The sequence below is a fragment of the Rhopilema esculentum genome, chromosome 16, assembly GCF_057945365.1.
Source record: "Rhopilema esculentum isolate cy_ngs chromosome 16, ASM5794536v1, whole genome shotgun sequence".
Taxonomy (NCBI): Eukaryota; Metazoa; Cnidaria; class Scyphozoa; order Rhizostomeae; family Rhizostomatidae; genus Rhopilema; species Rhopilema esculentum.
This window is the reverse complement of record NC_142830.1, coordinates 418,625-444,692: the sequence shown is the minus strand read 5'-3', so window position 1 is coordinate 444,692 and position 26,068 is coordinate 418,625. Positions and strand designations below refer to the sequence as shown.

General features: G+C 36.5%; 1 protein-coding gene across 2 annotated transcripts; it reads left to right on the top strand.

The window, feature by feature from the left end:
* The first annotated feature begins 1,589 nt into the window (after positions 1-1,589).
* On the top strand, positions 1,590-14,882 carry LOC135682474 (transmembrane channel-like protein 5). 2 transcript variants are annotated; one of them, XM_089113130.1, is made up of 21 exons: positions 2,498-2,541; positions 3,566-3,628; positions 4,232-4,465; positions 4,894-4,945; positions 5,472-5,632; positions 5,729-5,786; positions 6,430-6,493; positions 7,044-7,219; positions 7,458-7,588; positions 8,329-8,458; positions 9,047-9,096; positions 9,662-9,715; positions 10,235-10,325; positions 10,689-10,772; positions 11,282-11,340; positions 11,672-11,738; positions 12,913-12,990; positions 13,123-13,442; positions 13,699-13,890; positions 14,154-14,232; positions 14,655-14,882. In XM_089113130.1, exons 3-21 carry the CDS (start codon positions 4,263-4,265, stop codon positions 14,703-14,705), a joined length of 2,100 nt encoding a protein of 699 aa, XP_088969256.1. In that variant the 5' UTR covers positions 2,498-2,541; positions 3,566-3,628; positions 4,232-4,262; the 3' UTR covers positions 14,706-14,882. The 2 variants fall into 2 exon arrangements, with proteins under 2 accessions (XP_088969255.1, XP_088969256.1); XM_089113129.1 differs by lacking the exon at positions 3,566-3,628 and having other exon boundaries at positions 1,590-2,541.
* Positions 14,883-26,068: the final 11,186 nt, after the last annotated feature.

Genomic DNA, 26,068 nt, shown 5'->3' with positions numbered 1-26,068 from the left:
GCTGGCTCTTTTGCATAAATTTGAGACGTGACTTTTGAAATTAAGATTTTTATCTATTATCACCCCTAGCAGTTTTTCTTCAGAGCTTTCTTCAACAATGGCCTCACCGATTTTGATCTTAAAGTCATCTTGATTTGTTCCAAAAGTAAGAAGATGACATTTCCCTGCATTCAATTTCATAAAGTTTTCTGGAAACCATTTTGATAAAATAAGAGCATCAGTTTCTAGCCGTTCTAAAACTTTATCTAATTGACAGTCAGCTGCAAAAATCGTAGTATCATCAGCAAAGTTACATACTGCAGTATCAGTTACCATTAAGAATAAATCATTAATATATAAATTAAAGAGAAGAGGCCCAAGGACTGATCCTTGTGGTACACCTGCAAAGGTTTCTCGCCAAGTGCTGAATGAACCATTTAATTTTACCCTTTGTCTTCTACCGGACAGGTAATTATAAATCAATAATTGAGCATCTTTACAAAAACCATAGGCATTTAATTTCGCAATTAAAGGGCCCTGGTCAACATTGATGCTTTGCGGGCGCCGCGCGCAGCAACTAAGCGTTTTGAGTTTGTTTTGATGAATGTGGAAGTTTTGATGCGAGCAGTTCTGTGAAATGTCCGACGTCGAAGTGCAGCCAACAGAGGCAACAAGTGAGATAAACGACGATTCGAACGGAAACTACAATTTGCAAGACAATGTAGACGGCATTAAGGTAAAAGCTTTTGATTTTTATTCGAAATCTGATTAATTCTCGTCAATGGCCTAGGCCTTTCTTTGTTTTTTTCTTCGGCTTGTTTTGTGTCAGAGCTGAAGATTTTTCCGAGGGCCCGATTTTCAGCCCTTACTGTCAATTTTTTTAGACGACAACATGTGCCTGTAACGCTACATGTAGTAGAAAAACTGGGAGGACCGGTCGCGGAGGCTGTCCATGCAAAGATGCCGGAGAAAAATGTATTGTCGAAGAGTCACTGTGAGGCAGTATGGAATCGCTTGGTTCTCTATTTTGTTCGTAGGCATGATCAAAAAAGTGCGATGGACGTCCGAGGGTACTCCCTGAAAAAATCTGCTCCTGCTCGCGACAAATCAATATCGAAATTCGGTTCAGGAGATAAACAGCAAATTCATTATTCGTCATTTGTTTCCCTCGATTCTCACTTAAATTCTCCCTCAGCTTATTCCAATTATCAAAAGTCGTTTTGTGTAGATAAATCACTTTTCTTTCTTCCTCGCGTTTCGGCCTTCCCATGCGTGCCGCCATATTTTGTGAACATCAGAAACTCGAAAACACAGGGCAACAAGGGTATATAATCTGCGCAAAGCATTGATGTTGACCAGGGCCCTTTAATAGCTCATGGTCTATGCAATCAAACGCTTTTGAGAGATCCATTAGCAAGGCACCAACCACCCCTTTTTTATCTAGGGAATTCTTGCAGACATCAATTAATCTCAACAGCGCATGCTGTGTGTTGAAACCTTTCCGAAAACCACATAAGTAGGGAACTAGGAACGTATCCGCGAAGTCGACCATCTGAGCATATAGAAGCCGTTCAAAGACCTTTGATAATGCGGATAGAACGGTGATAGGTCGATAGTTTCGTTTTCGGATAGAGTTGTTATGCTATGTTTAGCTTGAATCAGAGGCCGTTTTGGATTAAAATTACATCAGTTACATAATTCAATGAAAGCAAAAGATACATTTTGACGTAAATGACCAATTTTTTAGTGACCTAAACACTTAGTTCCAGTGCCACGAAAAATTAAAAGAAAAAAGAAAAATTAAATGTGTACCTCTTTCTTTGTATATCGTATGTACCAGAGTAAAAAGACGATGGCACATGCGACTTGCGCATCGAAGGCGCGTGCGCAGCACAAATTCTGATCCGATACGCGGATGATTTTCTGGACCGGATTTTCGGCTTTAGAAGAAAAAATGCCCATTAAATGTAAACACCGAGACGAAAGTATGTTTTTAGTATGGCACAGTTAAAACACTTTGGTTAAAGACGCGAAAGACAAAGATTCTTAACTTGCATTAAAACCGTATTATATGTAAAATAATAAAAAATATTCAAATTTGTAAAACGTTTAGTATTTTAGACTCAAACGATACAAGCATACATAAGCGCTCATATCGCTTTCATATCTTATGAGATGCCACAGAATTAAGAATTTAAATGCAACAATAAAGCAAATTAAAGCATTCTGTGGCACAATTTTTCATTCATTGAAGAATTGTTCATTCATTTTTTTCAAATCCATTAATTGAAATACTTTTCCTGAATTGTAATTGCAATCATAGCCTACTGCACGGACTATGCTCGATGGGAGAGTGGTGGGTAGGGTCCTATAGGGAAGTTGATAAAAAATGTATTTCCGCGAACTCAAATACTCCTGAAGTATTGCTATTGTACCATGAAAGCTCGTATTGTAAAGAATAAATGACCACTACAGGTGCTCTATACAAATATAGTCAATTTGTTATTGCCTCAGTTTGATTCCTCTTTATAACAACTCGCGAAGCAGACAGGGCGGTTCAAGGTACCTTCAGTTTTACTTTATTTCTCTTATTTCTCGTGCTTGATATTGATTGAAACTTCAAAGATTTTCTAGTTAAAAGGGTTCGCAATGAAGGGGTTTTGAGAAATTTCGCTTAAAAATCTGCTCTTAACGAAAGAGTGTTCACCAACGTTTCATATCCAGCAAACTTGCAACTGTGAAAATTTCGAGAGACCTGCTTGTATAATAGGTTTTCGAGAGACCTGCATATAAAATAATAAGATTGTCAGTTGAAGGATGAAGCATTATCGCATTTGCTTTGATTATCTCTGCATCCAAGCGAGCTGCTATTTGCTTTGAAAAAGCAAACATTTTGAAACATGCTACTAAAACTTTTCGTCTGACACTTTTAAGAGCATAAAACGTTAGAACATAGATCGAAAACTCTATGCTAAGAAATGTGTTTCAAAATCTTTGCTTTTTTTCAAAGCAATTTTTAAATTCAGTGCGACTAAAAGGTTGTTTAAAAAGTAATTACAAGTAGAATTTTGCTGAAGATTAAAGGTAGCGATGCCTAGTATTTTTCGATGATATGTTCGGTATTTGTTAGGCATTGTGCTTGAATACACGATTAAGCTCATTACATGAAATCAACCTGCAGTATTTATCGATTATTACCACAGATTCGCAAGTAATTGAGAGCTACCTTAACTCATACATCATGTGAGGGTAGACTTTTTTTGTTAAATAAGAATAACAATGAACCATTACCAATGGAAACTAAATTGCAAGAGAACGTGCTTCTGAAAGAAATGCTAACAAAGACTGGACTAGAGTATGCTCCAAGGAAGCTTAGAAGACCATCAGTATTCATTTGAGTTAGAAAAAATTGCCTTTTAGATTGCGATATGCTAAGCTCTTATGAATTCCCATTTTACCTGTTTAAGAATGTTTTTTATTTCCACTTGAAAGCGTTCCTCTTTTCCGCATTGTTTTCTTTACGTTCCTCTGTAGAGAATAGGGTGCAGATTTTGAATGTTTTCATTACGAGTCACTTTTACCGAAGGTGAGGGGGTTGGGGCTACGAAACCTGAAAGGCAAAAGGCAAAAAAAAAGAAAATTGACAAAGGCAAGTTTTCAGAATTAAATATAACGCTATTAAGCGGATATTCTCAATTCTGCTTTGTTATTATCTTAAACAAAAGGAGTAAAGTATTGTGTATATATGTTCTGTTTTACCATAGTCTATTGACTGTGGCTTTACAGGGACGGATAAAAGCAACAATGATTGGGGGGGGGGGGCTGTTAGATACTAACTGGATTTTGTTACCACACCCGCCAAATTACTAGAGAACGGAGGAAATTCGGTTTTTAACTTTAAAGTAACAAGATAAGAAGATAAATAATATGAAATCTTGGCATTATTTTGTTACTACCAAAAAAGTTTACCAAAAAAAAGAAAAGTTAGGGGGCTGTCGCACCCCCTACACCCCCTCACTAAATCCGTCCCTGCTGTTTTAATGAGAACTACTGTTTACTGGTTAGTCAAAGTGCTCGATGGTGGATAGAACAGGACGGTTCTAAGCTGCGACGCTTAAATTATCGCTAGATATGATTATCAGGCAACAGCATATTATGTTCCATTTAAAAGCAGTAGCCTTGGTGTATTACAATTTCCTTTTTAGTTTTATCTTGTTATAAAGTATAGCTTTGCAATGACATTGTTTTTTAGGCTTTATAACCGTAACATCACTGAATGACGCATGATCAAGTATGTACCATCCTTCACGATGGAAAACGCACAGAGAAATAAACAAAAGAACGAAATAATTAACATTGAAACGTTAGGTGCACCATCACCAAAAGGAAGTTGTCCCACGCCAAGCATGAAAAACAACTGGATCGTAAGTGAAAATGATCACGTGACGACAGATAGAGGAAAAAGCAAGAAGAAAACCAACGCAAGGTAACAACTTCTTAGATGCAAGCGTTTTGTGATGACTCAGCTCTTTCCATTTAGTAGGTAACCGCAAAACACCTGTCAAATACTGCCAGTAGTAAAATAATAGTTTGGTTTAATCAGGACAAAATATTTTGTTTAAAATACTAAATGCCTAAAAATTGCCGGCAGTTTTTATTTCCAGGATACCGAGGAATGAAGTTTAAAATGTTTTGATAAGTAGATAAAAGCTTATTTTAGTTTGTCCCTAAAATTGAAAAGTTGAAAACAGTTGAACAGTAGAAAAGAATAGCCTTTAAAATGATGTATCCGTACGAATTGTAGGGCATTAAAAAGCAGGTCAGGCTTTGTTGTAATGAGTATCTTGACAACATAATCATTCTTTCTTAAAACACGGCTGTATTCTTTACACATAAATCATATTACATGAACAGGAAAACAAATGATGGGTCGACAAAAGTCGTTGGTCTCTCAAAAAATACTAAGGTTAGTGTGAGTGATTATTGTTATTGTAGAATGCTAAGAGCGTCAAAGTTTAAGTTGACATGAGAAAAAGACGCAACAATGTTTTCTGAAAATCCCCCCTCACATAGAAAGACAGGCATATTCCTGCATGCTTTGATTCTTTCGGTTTATTAAATTATTTTTTGAAAATATGAAGAGCACTTATACTGGATGCGTTTCTTATGTCTAAGAATGTTACCTTCTGGATAATGTTAAATTTTTTTCAAATTTGATGGCTCAGCCCTATTAAAAATGCAGACATAATTTAAGAAAATTTGTATTTTTGCTAAAAACTCAAACTAGCATTGTAGAATTTTCTATTCTGTGTAAAAGAGATCAAGTTAATAGCATGAAATTTAATTTGAAGCAATTTCGCAAGTGCTCATACGTAGTGATATATAAGCCATTTTTTAATAGGAGCTTCCCCGCAGATATACGAATTTCTTTTATAATTAGAAATGCGAGATTATTTAGAACATAATTACACTGTTTCCCCTATTCCTTTCAGAATCGTTCAGAATCGCTTGTTAGAGATTTCATAACACAAATGAAACGAGATGCAGATAAACATCATCCTGCTGATCGACCCCTGTCACCCCAACTCTTACTGAAAGACGGCAAGATGGAAGTTTGGAATCCTGATAGAAATATGAAAATGGGCGGCAGTGTGTATGTTTCTTGCTTTTTTTGTTTGCAATCATAGAACATCAGCATGAACATCAAACCGTTTTCGCAATTTTAACGTTTTTCTTCTTTCTCTTTAAGTGAAGAAGATGAGATCTTCAGTACAAGCAGGCAGCGTTTCGGCTTTTCAAGGTCCCAGGTCAGAGTAAAACAGTGGAATATTTTTATTTCCTTTCATCAAAACCTTCCTTGTTAATGCATTATCAATATGAAACGTATTATCATGCTTTAAATACATTAGAGAAGAGCAACAAGAATCTTTATGTATTCCGGTTGAGAAAAACGAGAAGACTTTAACTGCGAGAGAAACGCCAAATTTTCCCCTCAAATAAAATTATCTTTAGGAAAACCAGCTGAGTCTTCATGGGGGCTAGGCCTATGTTACTCAGTAATAAAGCAACATGAAACCCAGTCGTTCCCTTGTTTATTTAAAACTTTATGCAACAAATAGATATAGAGCAGCTATACCATGGTAAAATAACTTGTGCGATGACAGTGACTGCAATTATAATCATAATTTTTCGTTTTGTGCGTCAATCTTTACGCGAGAGTGTCGCGCGCGGGTTGCTAGTCTTAAGCGTGCTCCTTCATTAAGCACGATCGTACCTAGCTGGGGAAGTCTACCAGCTAGCCGACATTTCTGTAAGAATTTCATTGCTGATGCTTTTAGAATTCATATTGAAATTCAGTCAAAATCGGTGTTTAGTAACGATATGGGTATTTTAATTCTAATGCTAAATATATGACAGCTTATTTATCAATCTAATCTTTCCTTATTGCAGAAGAGACTAAAATTATTTGCCATAAAAAATGATCTGTTTCAAGAAACAATAAAGGACATAGAAAGTAATTGCACTTTTAAATCTTTTTTTACAGCTTCAATTTCTTTACTTTTTCTGCTTGAGGTAATACTCCTTTGCTCAAATTAATGAAGAGTTCTACAGAAAATTTATCAAATACTTTTGGAAAACTGCACATCGCCCAGTGTTTAAAACCATTTCAACCCTTATTTGAAGAAATGTATCGTACCGTTATGGGAAATTCTACATAATTTTTATGATTGTAGACCTGCGTCTTGCAAATGCATTTTCTCTTAACTAATATGAAGGGTTTTTTGTCTTTATTGTTTGCAAAGAAAAACAAGCAAAAAAAATACGACTCGGAGCATTATTGACAACATCTTCATTTCTGTCATTTCTGCTAAATCTTGAAAATGTAGCAGATAGCATTCAACCTGATTAATCCAAACTATTTAGACATGTGACAACACTGTCAATCTTTCTTCCGTTATTTATAGACGGTTGCAGCTCACTTGATTTGGAATAATGATAAAAATAGTGTTTTATACCTTTGATTACATTCCTTGCTTTATAAAGATTTACGACTTTTTGTTAAGGTACTTTTGGTAGTGGCGTTGCCTCTGTGTTTTCATTCATGAAGTGGATCATCATACACAACATGTTTTTGTTTCTTCTTTGGTTCCTCTTCCTAACTTTGCCAGCGATTACATTTCATCAATACGAAAAGCTGTCAAAAGCAGGCTACAGATTTGAAAATTTGCTTGAAGGAACGGCAAGTAAACATACCAAATTATCATAAATTTCAAAAATAATTTGTTCAAACATATCTTAAACAAAGAAAGAAATGTAGTCTATTCAGCTCAGAATATTAAGAAAAAAATGATTCAAAAACAATTGTGAAGACAAAAAAAGTGAAAGGTAGTATAATGAATGGAAAATTTCAAACAAACATTGACTAAACATCAAGTTGTCGATTTGCTCGTTATTCACATTCTTAAAAACATTTGCAGGGTCCTCTGGAGATACTGTGGTTCTTTTATGGAAACTATCCTGCCAATTATGGAAGCTACCGAGTGGATATGGCATACACCATTCTTGCAATTTTGACATTTTTTGGTACTTTCTTCTTGCTTTTAAGAAGGCAAGTCGTTTTTGCTATGTAGTTCTTTCTTGAATAGCTTCATACTTAAGGGAAAGACAATTTTGGTCCTAGTATTTTTCTTTCTTATTTGCCGAAATATAGAACTTGCTGTTCCGTTCAATGTTATTTATCCTATGATATTATAGTTATAATTCAAACAAAATGATACCAAAGTCAAAAGTACTGTGATTTAAATCTGTCATCAATTCAAGAAGGCTTACCTATACTCATAGAAAAGCGGAAAGAAAGCTTGCATACGAATTGCAAAACAAAATACATTTCCTTGATTTCTTTCGCATAAGTTTTGAAAACTACTTCGCCACGGTCTTACTATTTCAAACTCTCGCAAAAAGAAATGAAATTCCTATGTTGCCCTCACAATCCTTGTCAAAAGTCTTGGAACTAAGTTAAAGAAAATTCTGTCATCCCCATTTCCCCTTGAAACAATATTGGTTTTCTATAAAACAACGACAGAAACTAGGGTGTGTATATTTGTGTGTTTGATATTTGCCTGAAATTTCAATATCGTTTTTAAGAAATGGAGGCGGGAGTAAAAGCATTTGGAGAAAAAAATGTAAAACGTAAAATATTTCAGATTTTTTAAAAGTACTTTTAGCAGGCGTTGACATTGCAAGGTTTGATCCAATTTCCTGTAAGCATGCTAAAAATTGTTTACACTTTTTTTGCTTTTTAAGTTTAACAGTGTTTAGGACTTATAGATTTTGCATATTTTATTTCAGTATGGCCAAATTAGAACAGCCTCCAAGTGGGAGTCCTCTGAGCCTGCTTGTCTTCGCATCTTGCAACTTTTCAATCAGGTCGCCATTGGAGCGAGAAAGCTACAAATCTGACGTCAGCACCCATGCTAAGGTAAGTGTTATGGAATACCAGGATGCATTGCAAGGCGTTGGCTTGTTCTCATTGCACTTCTTTTAATGCACAAATCTTACTACATTTTAATGGAGTTTTAAATGTTGGTGCAATCACGTAACGATTGGAAAAAGTTATTTCACCATTATTTTTCACTTTTACACCAGATCTATAGCTATGTTATATTAAAACACTATGTAGATTTCACTGTATCGGGACCAAAATAAACATGGATAACGATCCTGATTGGTTTGTTCTGTTACAACTTTATGCTGAATCTTCCTGACTGACTGACAAGGGAAAAAGGATATTTAGAAGTTACAAGAAATAAAAAGCGAGTTCACTAATCATTACTGTTGATCGGTTTTTGCGCAAATTGCGGTTATCGTATTAGTTACCCTGAAAAGAACTTCAACGTTAGAAATACAAATTTTTGATAAGCATTGTTTTGTTTACTTATATGATTTCTTTCCTTCCTTGTTTATAAACTCTTAGCAAATAGGCCCCAACTTGCAAGCTGTCTATGTTTATATGGTAATTTCTCTATTTATTTTGCGTCAAGTAAATGTTGATGTTTTTGTGTTGCAGGATTGTTTGTCAGAAGCCAAAACAAAAGATGAGGCATTATCCAGACAAAGGTTTCTAATTTGCTTCTGCTAACTGGATCCAGTTTTATCTTTGCACATTAATGTTATGATTTTGCATTTTCGCTACTTTTCTAAGTGATATTAAATTGAAAAGTTTTGTTTAAGGTGGTTTACATCGCCAGCAAATGGCAGTAAAAGGAGAGCTATAAAGTGCTTCTGTGTACTTCGCGCATAATAGGTCTATTGTTTAGTTTTTTGGCAATGCATCTAAACGCACCGACCAGCTTGACAGTGCCAAGGAAAACAATCAGTTCGATGAAAATTATTTTTCTGAAAAACCTTAGATATTCCTTCGGACATTGCTTAAACTAGTTACCAGGTCGATTTATATGTGGACGAGTAGATCTATTGGCTAAAAAACCTGCAATAAACTTACAGCCAGAAAAAAAAATATAAAAATATAAATGTCCAAAGAGAGCAAAACATTTTTTGATTCGTAAATGGTCTATTTTCCGATCGATCTTTCCGATTCTATTAGCATCGCCTACGTACAGACTCACCTTTTATAAACTTTTATTGTTCAGACTTCTGTAGCATCTTGAATTAATGTATTTAGCGGAGGGATGTTCAAGCTTTTCATCAAACGCAGTATCGCCTGGCTGATCAGTTTGTAAGTAATTTTTCAACGTTCTTTCTAAAGTATGTTGCTTAAGTCAATGACATAGTAGGATCACAAAACACATATCAACATCAAACGATGAATTATTGATTGTACTCCTCTTCCAAAGCTGTGAAAGAGCAACTTAGTTGAGAAGAAAAGCGCCTGTCGGCCCCAAGACAGAGAAGGTAGCATAGCAGAGCGGGTTTGTCCCCTAAAGATATATTCAAATATGTTTGCAATGCTGGTTGTTTTTGAGCAATCCAGTTGCTGCAAATGATTCCTAAGATTCTACTTATGTGCCCCAAAGATAGATAGTTGGCGTATACACACCTGCCTGTACCAAAATAAAAGATTTGACTGTAAAAATCCAAAGATTGAAAATAGTTTCTTTCCAGAAATTTTCTCCCTGTACTTTTGCTATATTTTGTAAATTTCTCCTATTTAAATGCAATGAACATCAATGTAATACAGTAAAAAAGCACAACCTTCAATACCTTATGATACAAAATTATCAATTTTTTCCTCAAGGGGTTTAACAGCTGGAGCGTGCCTTGTGATATATTACTTCATGAAAAATATCACAGTCTTTGAGTTTATTGGCTCTTATGCAGATGCCAAGGTTGGTTCTAGCATAAGTCTAGCGGTTAATAGCTATTAACTAGAGGATTTTTCCTACTTCTTCAAATGTCAATCACATTTGAAACAGTTCTTAAGAGCAAAATAGATATTTTTACTACATTTTCTTGGTCTTTTGAAACACACAAAACCTTTTTCGGTACAAATCTAACGGCCAAGAATTGACGTATAGGACCTTACTCTTACCTCTTGTTGTGTGGAACACATGGTTTCTGATGCGTGTAAACCAACTTCTTCTAAGGAAGGTTTTTAGCAAAACTATAAGGAAGGTTTTGGCTATGAACTGAGGATTTTTCATTTTAAAGCCAGCTTATTACTTTGACGTAATAAAAATATTCTCTTGCAGTTCGTACACAATTTTCTGAAATCAAGCGGTCTTTCTGTGATCTTCTGCATTATCAATGCTGCCATACCTCCTATCATCGAAAATGTGAGTGTCAGAAGTACCTGTGACAGATTGATATTCAAAGCTGTCTAAGCAAGAGAAAATCATTGTGTATAAAATCATAAGGGTTTTTCATGACCTCTGTTCTGCATCCAGGCTTGCTGTGCGGAACACAACTTCAAACGTTCTGATTAGAAATGTATTCATTTTAGCAATTCCTACTTACTCGAAAAAAATTAAATCTCGATGCTACGAGAAAGCTCAAATCGAAATTCGTTGAGTGACCTTCAAGCGAAATTTCTGGCTTGAGCCAGCATTGAATGGATAACAAGTTTTCAACGATGCACGTTTAAAGAGATCCCGCAGTTCGCTTAAATGCTTTGAAGACCCAAGACTTTATTTTCATTGCAAGTTGACTGACAAATTATTATTGCATTTAATACGGAGACGGCTTTGATAGATTTGTAGCCTTTATTCTATTCTAAAGAATTAAATCTATAGTTGATAAATTTGTTTGAAATTTGTTTGTGTTACCTTCATTTTTGCTCTTTTAGCTCGTAAAAATGGAAGGATACCATAAAGTTTCCACTGAGATTCGTGTAAATGTCACCAGGTATATATTTCTTTTTGTCTTAACTTAAGCACCGCCTCTAGAATTAGTTCTATAATGCAAGTGTTATGGCACAAATAACAGCTTTTTGCAGATCAAATATGATAAATATTACACGCATCACTTTTCTTTTGTTTATTACAATAACTAAAGTGTAATTAACGTTAAGGTGAGCATTGCGCCCACTTTTTCGCAAATGAGGAGAACTTAGGTATATATATCTTCTGTTTCTCTGTTTTTTCTTGCCAGCAACTTTACTTGAGTCACTTTTAGTCAGTTTTTGGCGCATGTTTTGAAACTTTTCGTGAACTAAAATGAGCTGTTGATTTTGCAGGGTGTTCTTCCTGCGCTTTCTAAGCATAATAGTGTTGCTGATTACTTTGTACTCATCCGTCACTTCGGTAAGCATCCCGTTATAAACTTACAATAAGAATAAGCAACTAGCTGTATTGCTCAGAAAATTCTCAGAAACTTTCACTAATTCCTTGCAATGTAGTTCCTTAAGTATAAAGGTAATAAGCGAACCAAAATTCCAATGTTCAGAGCAGTTACATACCTTGATCAACCGAAGTTTATAATCTTTTACCAGAATTTATTGCTTCTAAGGTCAGCAGTAAGTTACTAGGTATAGAGACTACCAGCGGATCGTACGTACCTATTTATTCGATTATAAGCCGCCCTTGTTTATAAGCCGTTCTCGATTATAAGCCGAAGCTTACTGGGTTCATACAAAAATGTAAGCCACCCTGGAATATAAGCCACACCCACAAACTATGCAGACATACTTGGTTTGAAATGACAGACGCAAAAGCTAATAAAAACCTGGGTGCGGTCACACCAAACAGTATCATCAAAAGCGCTCAGAAGTACTTCTTCCTTATCTTTTACATAATCATCATCAGCTTCAAGGTAGCAGGAATGCTTGGTAGGATCTGGATAAAATAGTAAGCCGCCCTCGTTTATAAGCCGTCCTCGTTTGTAAGCCTTCCTTGATTATAACCCACAGCAAAATGTGACAAAAATTATTATGAGCCACAGCTTATTATCGAATAAATACGGTATATGCTCTGTTCATTCGCTGCTTTCTTAAAACAACAGAAAATAGCAGTTGTTGTTGTATATTTTTGAATGGATTAAGATACAGATAGCTTTGTGTTTTGTTACCTTGAAATTTAGTATAACAAATGAATTATTGACTGGAAATATTTTTATCCCATACTTCGTCTACATGAGACCAAGGCAAGGCACAATAATTGAGAATATGGAAAAACAAAAAAAAACCATTTACTCCTTTAAAATCCATAGGTTTTTATTTTTCCAACTTGACTAATGGAATAATCTTAAAATTTTTTTTAACGGCATGTGGCATTTTTAAGCTCAGAATGCCTATCGCAGATGAACTCTTCAATATTTCTCCTTTGTCCGTTGAACATGTGCTTAGAACAGTATGCTGTTTTCTACAAAACATTGCTGAGTTCCATAAAAAATGCGTAGATTATATTGATGAGCATAATATTCAGCAGTAAAGATATTAGAAGGCACGTTTAATATAAAGCCTCTCATTTCTTTCATCAGAAGAGCTTCAAAGGATGTGGAGGAACATTCATCGGACAGGAGTTCTACAAAATCATCGTTTTCGACATTCTCTTTGTTGTAAGTTTGTTTGATGAAATTCACATGATTATTACATCTCAGGCTACCTAAACATTCCTGAGGAGAAATAACAATATATTTAGTGAAAATTTAAGAAACCTGTGTAGAAGTATCTGTTTTCGTACTTTGTAGATCATTTCGACGGCTGCCCTAAAAGCTTCTTGGTATTTGATACGGAAAAAGAAAAAGGAACCTAATGTATCTTCCATAGTTCTTCAAGTTGTGTACCGTCAAGTGTTGGTGTGGAGTGGAACCTTCTTTTGCCCCATAATGCCTCTTCTTGGTATAGTGTCTCAGTCAATGGTTTATTATACCCATTACTTCCTGTTGAAAAGGACTTGTAAAGCCTCAGCGAAAAGGTTTCGAAATGATGGTGCCATATATTTCTACAAGGCCTGCATTGCTTTTGCACTTGGTGCTCTGCTTGTTCCAGTGGTTACAATCCTTGGATCGTGAGTTAACATAACATCAATCAAGTTACAGCTTTTTCTTTTTTTAAAAGTTTTGACAGACGATTTTTTATAGTGGCAAAGATGATTTGAAGGAATTCCAGGCTAAAAAGGCATATTTTTTAGAATTTTGAATTTTTGTTTCCATAAAAAAATATTTCAGTTCTCTTGGTTGACTCCTAGTGTCTGGTCTTGCCAAAAATCCCTGTCTGTGGATCTTGCTTTTGAAGAACTTACCTGGAAAGCAATTATTTTCTAGAAACTACGTTTCTGTTGGTGAACTGAACCATGAAATGGTGAATGGTACATCGTGTGGTCCATTCAAAGACAAGACGCCCTTGGCCATATTGAATGAAATATCCAGCAGCAAGGAAAAGTTACCGAATTGGGTGTTTCTTACCTTGAACTGGTTTACATCTGCTGCTGTCTTTCCCAGTATACTGGTACTAAGGTGAGGCATTAGAGAAATTTTTAGTCAATAATGGCGGACTCTAATCGAGTTACTGGTAAATGATCAGATCAGTTTTAATTGATATGAGCTAGAATAGACGTCAAACATTTTTTATAGAAAAAATGAGGTGATTCCCATGTTGTGAGAATAGCTTAGTTTGATTCATTTAATATCTTAATTTCACACAAAGATCCTTTTTAAAGAGATACCTGTCAATAAAGCCTGTCCTGGATCAATATTGTGTCAGCTTATATTCGTTTTAGCATTATCGTCTATGTTCAGACTGTGCGAGTTGCCAAACACAAAAAGAAGTTCAAAGAGTTGCAGATTGACCATAATAAAGTAAGCTTCTTTTTGATAAATCAAAAACTGTTATGAGATGACATCAAAATTAAATTGGGAACGAAAATTGATTGCAATGATAATTCCAACGAAGCCCATCGAGATTGTTGCTTTTATGCTTTTGATAATTTTCCTTCCAATCGTTAAAATTTTTAATTATAATGTCGAGAGTCCATTTAATAACGCAATTTTATATTCTACACTAGGTATCTTTGGTCAAATATGTTGAATTTTTAAAGATATGCTAGATGATCTCTGTTGATCATCTTTGGTGTAAAATTTGTCTTGGTTTTGTTGAAAGCTATCACAAACCCTGACCTTTTTCCAGAGTTTCTTTCCAGCAAAGAATTTCATCATGTGCATCACAACTGTAGTAATCATCCTATCTCAGGCTTCTACCTAACCATAAAGTTTTTTCTTAGTTTAAGATGAAAAGCAATGCAAGACTTCTCAGAGCAGGTGAAGCTGTTTAGTGCAGGGGTTCTTTCCAAGTCTAAAGCTGCATCTTGAAGAAAAAGACAATTGTTACGATATTTTATAACCTCTAGCCTTATGACAAACATTATGTTAATACAAAAAATTATATAAGGTTACAACATCTGTAATTAGTTTAGAAAGAAATGCAAATTTTAAATTTTATGAAAATAGTTTTATTTCATGCTTAACTTCACGTCTTCAAGCATCACAAACCAAGATTGAAATTAATGGCATAGCTTGTGCTTCCAGACAAGAGGGGGGGGGGGGGGGGGGGCGGATTGGGTCATGGATCATGGCTAGTAAAATTGACCGATGAAAGCAAAGAGACATTTAGGTGCTATTTCACCTAACGATAGACAATTTCACCGACAAACCGGGGAATTTCGGCACCAACTAAGAATTTACCGACAAACTCACGTGGAAGGGGGGGGGGGGTGTCACACCCTTACACCCCTGATTGAAAAATTATGACTGCAAAATATTTGCATGAAAAGTAAAAAAGCCTTGGTCTAAATATGAAGGCTTTAGTGGAATTACCTCCAATGATAACTAGTATAGTTTCGAGCGTGGAAGTAAAGATAGAGTAGAGAAGCAAAGGAATGATTATTCTTCCCATTAAAAAGTCCCTCCGACGAGAGGAAATTTTTTCCAAATCCTTTTCAAAATGCATGAAAGTGCCCTTGAAATAGAGGGTATTTCTCTCAGGAAAAATTTAGTATGCGCAGCAACACTATTCATCGTTTTCGAAATTTTAAAAACTTAAAAACTTAAAAGCTTGCAAACTTAGTTGCGATGCCCGAAACTCAACACGAAGCAATAAATATTTCTACTAAGCAACATTCGTTCATGAAAAAAGAGAGACTAATTTCATCTCATTTCAAAATATTTATGCACAATCCCCTTATAAACTGATGTGACAGTGACAGTAAGGATAAAACAACTATAACTAAATAACTAAAATAATTTTCACAAATGAATGTTTACTAAGAATAATGTTAACTAAATAATGTCTAATTATGTGTTCACAATATTGAATTTAAAAGCAATGTAGATCTGTCCTTCTTAGGGATCGTGTTTTGGGCATTATTGCCGACTTGACAGGACAATGCGTACTATGCAGTGGAACTTCATTCCAAGCTTTAACACTATAGAAGTAGAAATTTCTCTTTAAAAATTCCAAATTTTTGCCTCGTGACATCAATATATAATGAGTTCCGTCTTACTGAGAATTTTTCCTTCATGTTATCTGGGGGTACATGTCATTGATTGCTTTGTTTATCATGGTAGCCCTTTCATTGAGTTCGAAACAGACAACCAGATTCAGATTTAACCATGATGCAACTTCGAACTTTCAATAAATGTCTAAGCCCTTTTCTGCAAATGCTGAAGGTGATCAAGTCTTTCACAAACCCCCCCCCCCCCCATGCTTCATCACATTTTTGTGAGTGCTTTCAGTGCCCAATAGACGCTGTCAAGTTTAGTGGCTGTAGTATCTTTTCTAGTTTACTGTTTGCAAAAGACATAATTTATATTTCGTTTTTGTCTGTTTGTACTGTGCTATCCGTGATAGATTTCGTCCACAGAAATTCAAAAATATTTTGCTTCATTGACCTTTAATTTTTTTCTCCAGTTTCCAAATGCTTGCCAAATGCACTGTATTTTGTATTTGATTTGAGGGCTCCTTTGTGGCATATAATCATGAATTCAGAGTTTTTACTATTTAAATTCATTTTCTTCTAACGCATCCATTCTAAAATGTTTGTTAATACAATTTACAAATCAGAGCATAGTTCATAAATGTCCCCTGTAAAACACTTGTATCGTCTGCGTACATATTTAGTAGCACTGCTCAAAGTCATTCATGTACAATATGAAAACTAGAGGACTACAGTAAGATCTCTGTGGAATAGCACACTGATCTGGTTTCTGGCTAGAACGTTGGGGATTGAATGCACAGTACTGTTGCCGATGTTTCAATTTAGTTTTAAACCAGTAGTGAGTTTCTCCTATAATCTCGTATGCAGATAGCTTTGCAGATAGGATTTCATAACCTACTGCTCTTCATGATACAACTATATTGATTGTAAGAATCTTTTTTGGTGATATTTGAGAAAAATATGGAGTGTAGGCTCATTCTCTGTGTCTTTGAAAAGAGGGAATCGCAATAAAATTACCCTGGGTGACAAAGCCGCATAGATCTGGGGATAAAGTATCGTGGAACCCAGGGTACAATAAATTCGCTTTATTGACGAAACATGCGTCCATATATTTTACAAAGACTTCCAAGCATTCTATCAAACTTTCTTCTCAGCAGATTGTTTACCGTTAAAAGGTAACAGCTAGAGCAAAAGACAAGTTTGTCTCATCAAAGAAAAAAGAACCTTAACCTATTTGATGTATCTAATATGCAATTTTACGAGCATGTAAAGAAAAAGGCATTCAAATTTATCTTCTGATCCTTTCGAATGACGTACCAAGCAGGTGCGATAGCGAACACGTTGATCAAAGAAGACATAAAATAACACCATGCCAAATCTGATAGTGGGAACGGTGCATGGTTAGCTGTTCAGATTTTATCATCGGTAAGATTTAACTTACGGCCTAAATGGGAAATATCAATAGAATTTCTTAACTGATTTTTGATCAAGAGAAATTAAGCATTACGAATTTTATTCTTTACCAGGTCTTCATCAGATCTTATTCAACGAAGTCTTCCTTAGCAGTCCGTCGATAACGACGATGACGTGGGGAGGAGCTAGTGCCCATGCCGCAAGTGAGATGACAGCCCAATTGCTGCCTTGAAGGTCCTGTTGCAAGTTTCACATTTGTAGGGCGCCTCAGTAGGTGGTGGTTCTGGTTCCAGTTTGCTTAGCCTTTTGTTGGTCCATAGTTGCACGTTTCTTCTCCTGATGGCACCAGTAGCGCCGGCCACCACCTTCCTCCAGGTCCCACGGTAATTGACCTTTCCTCTCCAGTCTTCATACTCATTGGTATTCTTCAGATGTCTCTTAAATACGTCTTTGTAGCGCAATCGTGGTGCTCCAACCTTCCTTGAACCTTCTTTCAATTCTCCATAGAACACGGCTTTTGGAAGTCGGCTGTCTTCCATACGTATGACATGCCCTGTCCACCTAAGTTGACATGCGGTAACCATTCCTTCAACACTCGGCATTTCTGCCCTTTCCAGTACTTCAAAGTTTGATATATGATCTTTCCATGAGATGTTCATTAATTGGCTGAGATGTCGCTGCTGCACTTTATCAAGTCTCTTAATGTGACGTCTGTATAAAGTCCACGTTTCAGAGCTGTCTAGAAGCGTTGTTATCACAATGGCTCAGACTTTCATTTTGGTCTTCAAATGGATTCCTCTCTGGTCCCACAGACGGCTTCTCAATTTTCTGAAGGCTGATGTTGCAGATTGGATTCTCTTCGTTATTTCTGCGTCTATCCTTACATTGTTGGAAATGGTACTGCCCAGGTAAGTGAACTTGTCTACCTCAGTCAGTGGGGTACCGTTCAGGAGCACTTCACGAGGGTCCAGCTTTGTGTTTTGGGTGTCTTGAATTAGGACTTCTGTTTTCTTGGTGTTGATCGTTAGTCCAAATATCTTTGATGCTTCAGCAAAGGCTGTCAGTAGGTCTTGCATTGCCTGAATACTGTGAGTTACAAGAGCCGAATCATCTGCAAAAAGCAGCTCTTGAATCAGTTGTTCGAGTGTTTTACTCTTTGCTTTGAGGTGCCTGAGGTTGAAAAGATCTCCATCACCTCTGGTTCGGATGTAGATATCACCAAGTTTTTCTGGCATGCTTTTTAGGACTGCAGCAAGGAAAATAGTGAATAGAGTTGGCGCAAGAACACACCCCTGTTTCACGCCGTGTCCGACACTAAATGAGTCTGAACATCCATCACCACAGCAGATGTTGGCAGACATGCCGTCGTGGAAACTCCGTAGCATTCTGATGAAAGTTTCTGGGCAACCATAGCGACTCAATAGCTTCAACAATGTTTCTCTGTGAACCGTGTCAAAGGCTTTGCTGAAATCAACAAAGGTGACTATGAGCGGTTGACGCTATTCAGCACACTTTTCTTGAAGTTGCCGCAGTGTGAATATCATATCTTGGGTGGATCGGTTGGCTCTGAATCCACACTGACTCTCAGGAAGAATGTCTTCAGCAAGGCTCTGTAGTCGAAATTGCAGAATTTTAGCCAGTATCTTTTCTGCAACTGATAGGAGTGAAATTCCTCTGTGGTTTCCACATTCTGCACGGTCCCCTTTTCTTTTGTAGATGGTCGCGTCTTTGAAATCCTGGGGAACTTCTGCTGTTGTTGACCAGATGTTGCAGAAAAGCTGTAACAGTTGGTTTCTCAGTGCTGGTCCGCCATATGTCCAGACCTCCGGTGGTATACCATCTGCTCCTGCAGCTTTTCCGCACTTTGTTCTCTTGATGGCCATGTCAAGTTCTTCTGCAGTTGGTGGCTCGCCCATGTGATGCCTGGCAGGTAGTTGCAGGATGCTGCTGGTCGCATCATCATCAGCATTGGTCTCTGGGTTCAGCAGAAGATTAAAGTGTTCTCTCCATCTCTCCATAATCTTGTGTTTCTCTATATGGAGCACGCTGCCGTCAATACTCTTTACCGGGTCTAAGCAAGCACGCTGTGGTCCATAAACTTCCTTCAATGATGCAAAGAACGCTTTGGCGTCGTTGTTGTCTGCCAGACTCGTATTTCGGCTACCTTCTAGGTCCACCAGTCATTTTTCATTTGTCGTAATTTCTTTTGAAGTTCAGATTTCACATCCTTGTATTTGTTTCTTGTCCCTCTGGTACATCTATTATCTAGTGTCCTGTGGAGCAGCGAATTCTTTTCGTTGACAAGTTCCATGATTTCTTCATTTGATTCATCAAACCAATCTGCATGTTTCCTAGTAGGTTTGCCAAGAACATCTGATGCAGCGCTATAGACGGCATTCTTCAGGGATCTCCACTGTTCATCACCAGTTGGTAGTGTTTGGAGATTCTCATTGATCGCAGTTACAAGTTGGTCCTTTACACTTTGTTCCTTCAACTTTTTCACGTTCAGTTTCTTGGGGGGTTTGGACCCTTTTTTTCTTCATAGGAGGAGGTTTTGGTTTAATGTGACACTTGGAGCGAATCATGAAATGTTCAGTAGAGCACTCGGCTCCTCTCATAGCTCTGGTGCTGCAGAAATCCTTCAGATCACACCTCCTAGTAATGATATAGTCCAAAAAAGTTGCAACATGATAGCTTTTACATAAATAGCACAACATAATAAACAAAAAAATTCAAAAACAAAACTTTCTCGATGAATTTTGATAATCTAGTTTCATAAAAGATATCTGGATTAAAGCAGGAGTTGGTAAATAAAGCATTTAATAACCGTGTACTTCGCCAAGTAAAAAAGCTCATCAATGTTGCTAGTCAACCAGCAGCTGGCAACATAATCACTTGTCAATTTCCGTGAAAGTTGAAAAAATCGAAGTAAACTGTTTAATCAAGATTAAAGTATATCTTTGTAACCATACACGATACCGTAGAACTTTTGCAAGGGATTAGCAACTTCTTTTAAACTTCACGGATTCAAAGCAAATTGTCGTATTTTTTTGACTTCATTAAAGGCATATTGTGGTTAAGGGGGTAAAGATTTTTACTAGCTATCCTCCGTAGCTAATTGTTTATAAATATAAGGTCTCCGTCAAACAGGGATGACGTGAAAGAAGAGCTATCTTTATCTCTTCGCAGAGACATTCACTTTGTGAAGCCGTATTTATCTTTTAGTTTGCCGCTGAACCTCAACCAATCACTGATCATCGTCAGATTTTAAAAACAGTAGAAGCAAGCTATTTAAAAACACACTGATCTGCTGCTTGAAAGTGTGAGTCGGAAAAATGCGTGTTAAGTTGCATGTCCTATAGCAAAGTAACAATTTGTTCTGGGAATGAAAGGATGTTGCGACAGGTGCACGTTTAAATCTAACCAAACATGCTCTAAAACACAAATAGTCAGTCAAAATTCTTTATACGTGCAAATATCAAGAGAGCAAAAAAATTACCTCTTATCAAAACGAAACTAGTTATATCAAGAGAGAAGAACATGTATTCATAATTGTTCACCAAGATGCTGGTTTATATTGCCTGTGAACGGAATATCCAGTAGTGGCTTGAGTTTGTCTTGTTTTGAATATATAACATCAAATGACCATGAAAAGGTTTCAAAGTGCCCATTGATGTTCCTATTGAATTTGACAGTAAAACACCGAGGACAGAAAACGTACATCGAAAAACAGAATCAAATGTTCATGTTTTTGCTGAGTGCAAGAAGGGGCGGATCCAGCAAAAAGCCTGAGTTCCAGGCCAAGGCCAGTGTTTTCCAGATAATGCATTGATAACAACATTACTACTCATATTAATGCATTTTGGTATTCTGAGGGGGGAGGGGAGCGGGTAGGTGCTCACCGCTCACTAAATCTAGATTCTAGATTTCTTTCTGACAGAAAACAGTGCCTATGTGAAAATTTTTGCAACCCCCTCCTTTTCTCAATACCCTTTTGCTTGTCTTGGATGCCACAGAAACGTTTTTCCTTCGCAATTTGTTGTTTTGCCTCCGTGGACACCGCTCCTGCTTATCTTGTATTTCAACAGTGCAATCAAAGCACTATCACAATGCAAAATGCTGATGTATGCCGATGATACAGTCTTGTTTTGTTTTGGAAAAGATGTAGGCGAAATCCAAAAACAGTTAAATGCAGACTTCAATCATTTGCCTGCTGGCTTGACAATAATGAGCTTGTCATAAACACCAACAAAGGCAAAACAGATGTTATGGTGTATCCAAATTATGCACAGAAACAAAGAAATACATAACACTAAGACTTACAAATATCTAGGTCTCAATCTAACATGCAATCTCAACATGTCTTATCACTTAAATGAACCTATTAAAAAGGCTTCTGCTAGACTACACCTGCTGAAAAAAATGCGAGCCTTCGTGGACAGAAAAACTAGTACTCTTGTCTACCAAACAATGATAACTCCTCTTCTGGCGTACTGTTCATTCTTGCTATATGGTGCAACACCCCCGTATTTAAAACAAAGGATAGAACCCATAGAGAGCCGCGCATTTCCGAAAGAAATTCGAACAGAAAGTGATTTTATTTCCTTCAAGAATAAATTGAAGAGCTTTTATACTTTAACGTAAACTCTCAATCTTATAACTCTCTTTTATACAACTCTACTTCATCCCCTTGTCCGGATTTGTTTTCCGCTTTCAAATTTTATTTTATAAATGCTGATTGTAAACTAATTTTTGAACTTATTTTTGTTTATGTTTGTTTATTTTACCAGGACTACTAGGAAAACAGTGTAAATATGTAGATATGCATGTCACTACTCAAGTATTATCCTGTATCGATATTCGAGAATAATAATGGAAACATTTCATTTTCAATACAACTTAAATTACAATTACAAATCTCACTATTACAAGGTAATTTGCAATTGGCTAGCCTGGTTTACAAGAAAAAACTATAACAATAGTAAGGTAAAATGAAAAACTGAGAAAAAAACAACCAAAGTTAAAAAGGATGTGTTTCCGGATTTGTTCATGGCTTATTTTTGCAATAAAATATGTAGTACGTAGTACAGATGGCAATGTTGGAAAGTTTAGAGATTAGATACCGTTTTTGTTGTTGATCGATGGAGAGAGAGTCATACATTTTGAAGAAGGAGATGCAGGAATTGCCGAAGATGCCAAGAGAGCTCATAGAAAGATTAACAAAAGAGACAAACTTGAATTGCCGCTGTAAACCAGATAAAAGAGGAGCATACTTGCTGTGTTTTCTTGTAGCATTTGTGTTAAGATTGGATTCGAAGCCAACAGTTAGCTCTAAAATGTAGAGGTAATTGTTGTTAGTCCTCAAGAGAAGATCAGGGCGAAGGTTTTCTCCAGTTATGATTGATGGTGAAAGATAGCCAGGTATATCAGCGTAGATGGTAGATTAATTGACAGCTTATAGTGACGTAGCTAGAAAGATTAATAATGGAAACTTTTCATTTTCAATTCAATTAAAACTACAATTACAAATTTCACTATTACAAAGGTAATTTGCAATTGGCTAGCCTGGGTTTACAAAGAAAAAGACTATTACAAGTACAAACAAAAGAAATTAACAAAAAAAAAAAGGAAAAAGTATGTTCGTCATTGTTTGTTTTAGAAGTCGTCAGTAGCAGAGATCGTTAGAACTGAAGAAGTTCAGGATTATTCCAAGATTTATTTCTGCGGCAGAAAATGTAATAGGTAGTACGGATAGTTAAGTTGGATAGTTTGGAGATCATGAAGCGGAGATGATTCTCGCTGATATCTAGAGCGTTGCACATGTCGATGAAAGAGGAGCAAGAGAGACCAAAGATACCTAGGGAACTGATAGAAAGATTAACAAACATGATAGAGGAATAGGCTGAGCTTAGGCTGTGAATGAGATTCGAGTATTTCTCTCTTTTGCGGTTAGCATTAACATCCAAGTTAGTTTCGTATCCTACTGTAAGCTCGAGTATGAATAGTCGATGGTCAGAAGTGACTAGAAGTAGATCAGGACGGAAAGAGTCTCCTGTTATGATAGAGGGTGAGAGATAACCTGAAAGATCTGCGTAAAGAGAGCAATTAGGTATAGCTTTTAAAGATTGTGCTAGGAAGTTCAATGCAGAGTTATGGCGCCATGTGTAACGGCCTTCTTCGAGGTATGTTTTGCAGCCTGCAACAATGTGAAGTAACGTTTCTGGCATATGGCAAAAAGAGCAATCGGACGACTGAGTAATGTTCCATTTAGATAGGTTTTTTCGCGTGGCAAGGGAGTTGCTAAGATATTTGATAGTAAAACTGTAAATGTTCTTGGGCATGTTGCTTTGAACCGTGGTCCATATTTTAGAGGCTATAGGAAGAGAGTGGTCAAAGATGAAGGAAAGAACGGTACCTTGAGATACAAGATGGTTTTGAAGGCGCTCTTTATGTTCTGATCTAACAGCCTTCAATACTTCTTTAGTATTCCTGTAAACATCATATTGGATGTTCATGCTCTGGCTGGTATTTTTCCACAAAGATTGGATGTTTTTGTTGGGAGAGGATTTCAGTGCATTACGACAAACAGTTTGACACTGCATGAATTTAACAGAAGGAAGAATCAAGTTAAGACCGAACTGGTTTTTTGACAGAATAATGCCACTTAAAGTAGCACTTATGGGTAAATCGAGCCAACGGCGGATAAATGCAGAAACTTGATTATCAAGGTTTTCGACGATCCAGGTTTTTGATAGATCGGCTACTGTGAGGTGCCACGAAACTTGTGAGAGAAGATAGCTGTTATAAAGAAGCAGCTTATTCTTTGGATGGAGAGGTAAAGAATCAATTTGCGTTAGGAGTTCTGTGAAGATGGAGCTGAGCTTAGACATATGTTCTTGGTTGCTCATATTAAAGTCGAAGTGACGCCCAAGATACTTAAAAGACTCTCCAGTTATGACAGGAGGGACCATTTCATTATTGATGAAGAGCTTTGGCTGATATTGTAGGGAGCGTGTTGAGAATTTTTTAATACCAAAGGTTGTGCATTTGTCTACTCTTATAATCATGTTAGACCATTGACACCATCTTGTAAAGCAGTTTAAGAGTAGCTGGTTTTCTTTCTCCCCATTTGTAATGACTGCAGCATCGTCTGCAAACTGAAACCAGTGCTCTGGGGTAAACATACAGTCTGGTTGGCTATGGGGAGAGAAACCAAGTTGTTTGAATTTTTCTGCCTTTATGTATTGAATGAAAGTGTTAAAGCACATGTTAAATAGAAGGGGACTTAGGCAATCACCTTGAAGAACTCCACGTTTAACAGGAATAGCAGGGGTAACAAATTTATCTGTGATAATAGAGGTTTTAAAATTTATGTAGAGACTAGAAATCAGGGACTGGATGTTTTCTGGTACGTGGTGATAAGACAGAACAGATTTGATTAGATTGTGATGAACCTCTCCGAAGGCATTTTTTAGATCCAATAATGTTATGACTAGAGACCGTTGTTTTATTCGAGCTTTGTCTATTATATGGCTCATCATCGCAGTATGTTCTAGTGTACCCGATATCTGATGGGTAAAACCTTTTTGAATCTGATGTTCTATGAAACTATTTTGTTTAAGAAAATCAAATACAGAATCTCGGAGGCAAGATGTGAAGATTTTTAGTGGGACCGATTGGAGAGTGATAGGTCTGAAGTTTGAGGGATAATAATAATAATAATAATAATAATAATAATAATAATAATAATAATAATAATATTCATCAAAATATGGTGTTTCGTCTGAGCATAGGTCTCCCGTGCCATTTAAGACTGCAAAGACTGAAATTTAAAACCAAGGTGGTTAATGCTCCTGAAAATTAACGATATTTCCTTGTTTTATCTCAAATGGTTTTTAATCCGCTGGAATGCTGCGAGAGTCGTGAGTATAAGACATCTGCAGTCGTCATTTCGATTTTCAATGTTTGCAGTTCCACAATAGAACAGAAACAATAGGTAGCCAATCAACTACGGGCCATTGTACAGCTCTTTTACAAATATGGTATCATTTCCGAGTTCCAGATGCTGTTTTGACCAAGTTCCATCCGTGTTTCAAACAAAACTTTCATTGTTTCAATTCATTCTCTGCCGAGGCACATAACGTTCATTTCCGAGTTCTAGGATTGACTGCTGTTATCCTCCATAGCGTCTGGAAAATCGTTTCAAAATCACGACAGAGAAGGAGGAACGAAAAGGGTGAACAACTTACATCAATTTGGCAATTTCAGGATTTTTGAAGAGACTGTGATAAAACTCAGAATTTTCAGGCTTCATTTTTTTAGTTAATACATTACTTTTTTCAGGTAACACTATTTTTAACTATATGTTGGAAAAATGAGTTCTGTGCAGCAAGGAACTCACTCTGGATCCGCCTCTGTGCAAGCGTTTTAGTACCATAATCAGTCAGTGAAATTGCTAATTTTTGTACGCTATTATTATCATTATAACTATTGAGTTTTTACAGTTGCTTTTATGAAATAGCTTTCAAAATAGACACTTCAGACTAACTGTCTACATAAAAAGGAAGTCAATGCTAAAAAATTGGCTCATTTACACGCACAAACATTGATACAATTAACGTGATTTTCCTGCAAATGTTTTGCAAGTGAAATTTCCACTATTCCAATTTTCATCTCTTTTTTAAAACCTAAAATAGATGGCGAGCATTTCAGTGTCAGGCAGCTGGTTCCAGAGAATGCTACCTCTACAGACCAGTAAGTTAGTTTCATCATTTGATGTTTTTGCTCGT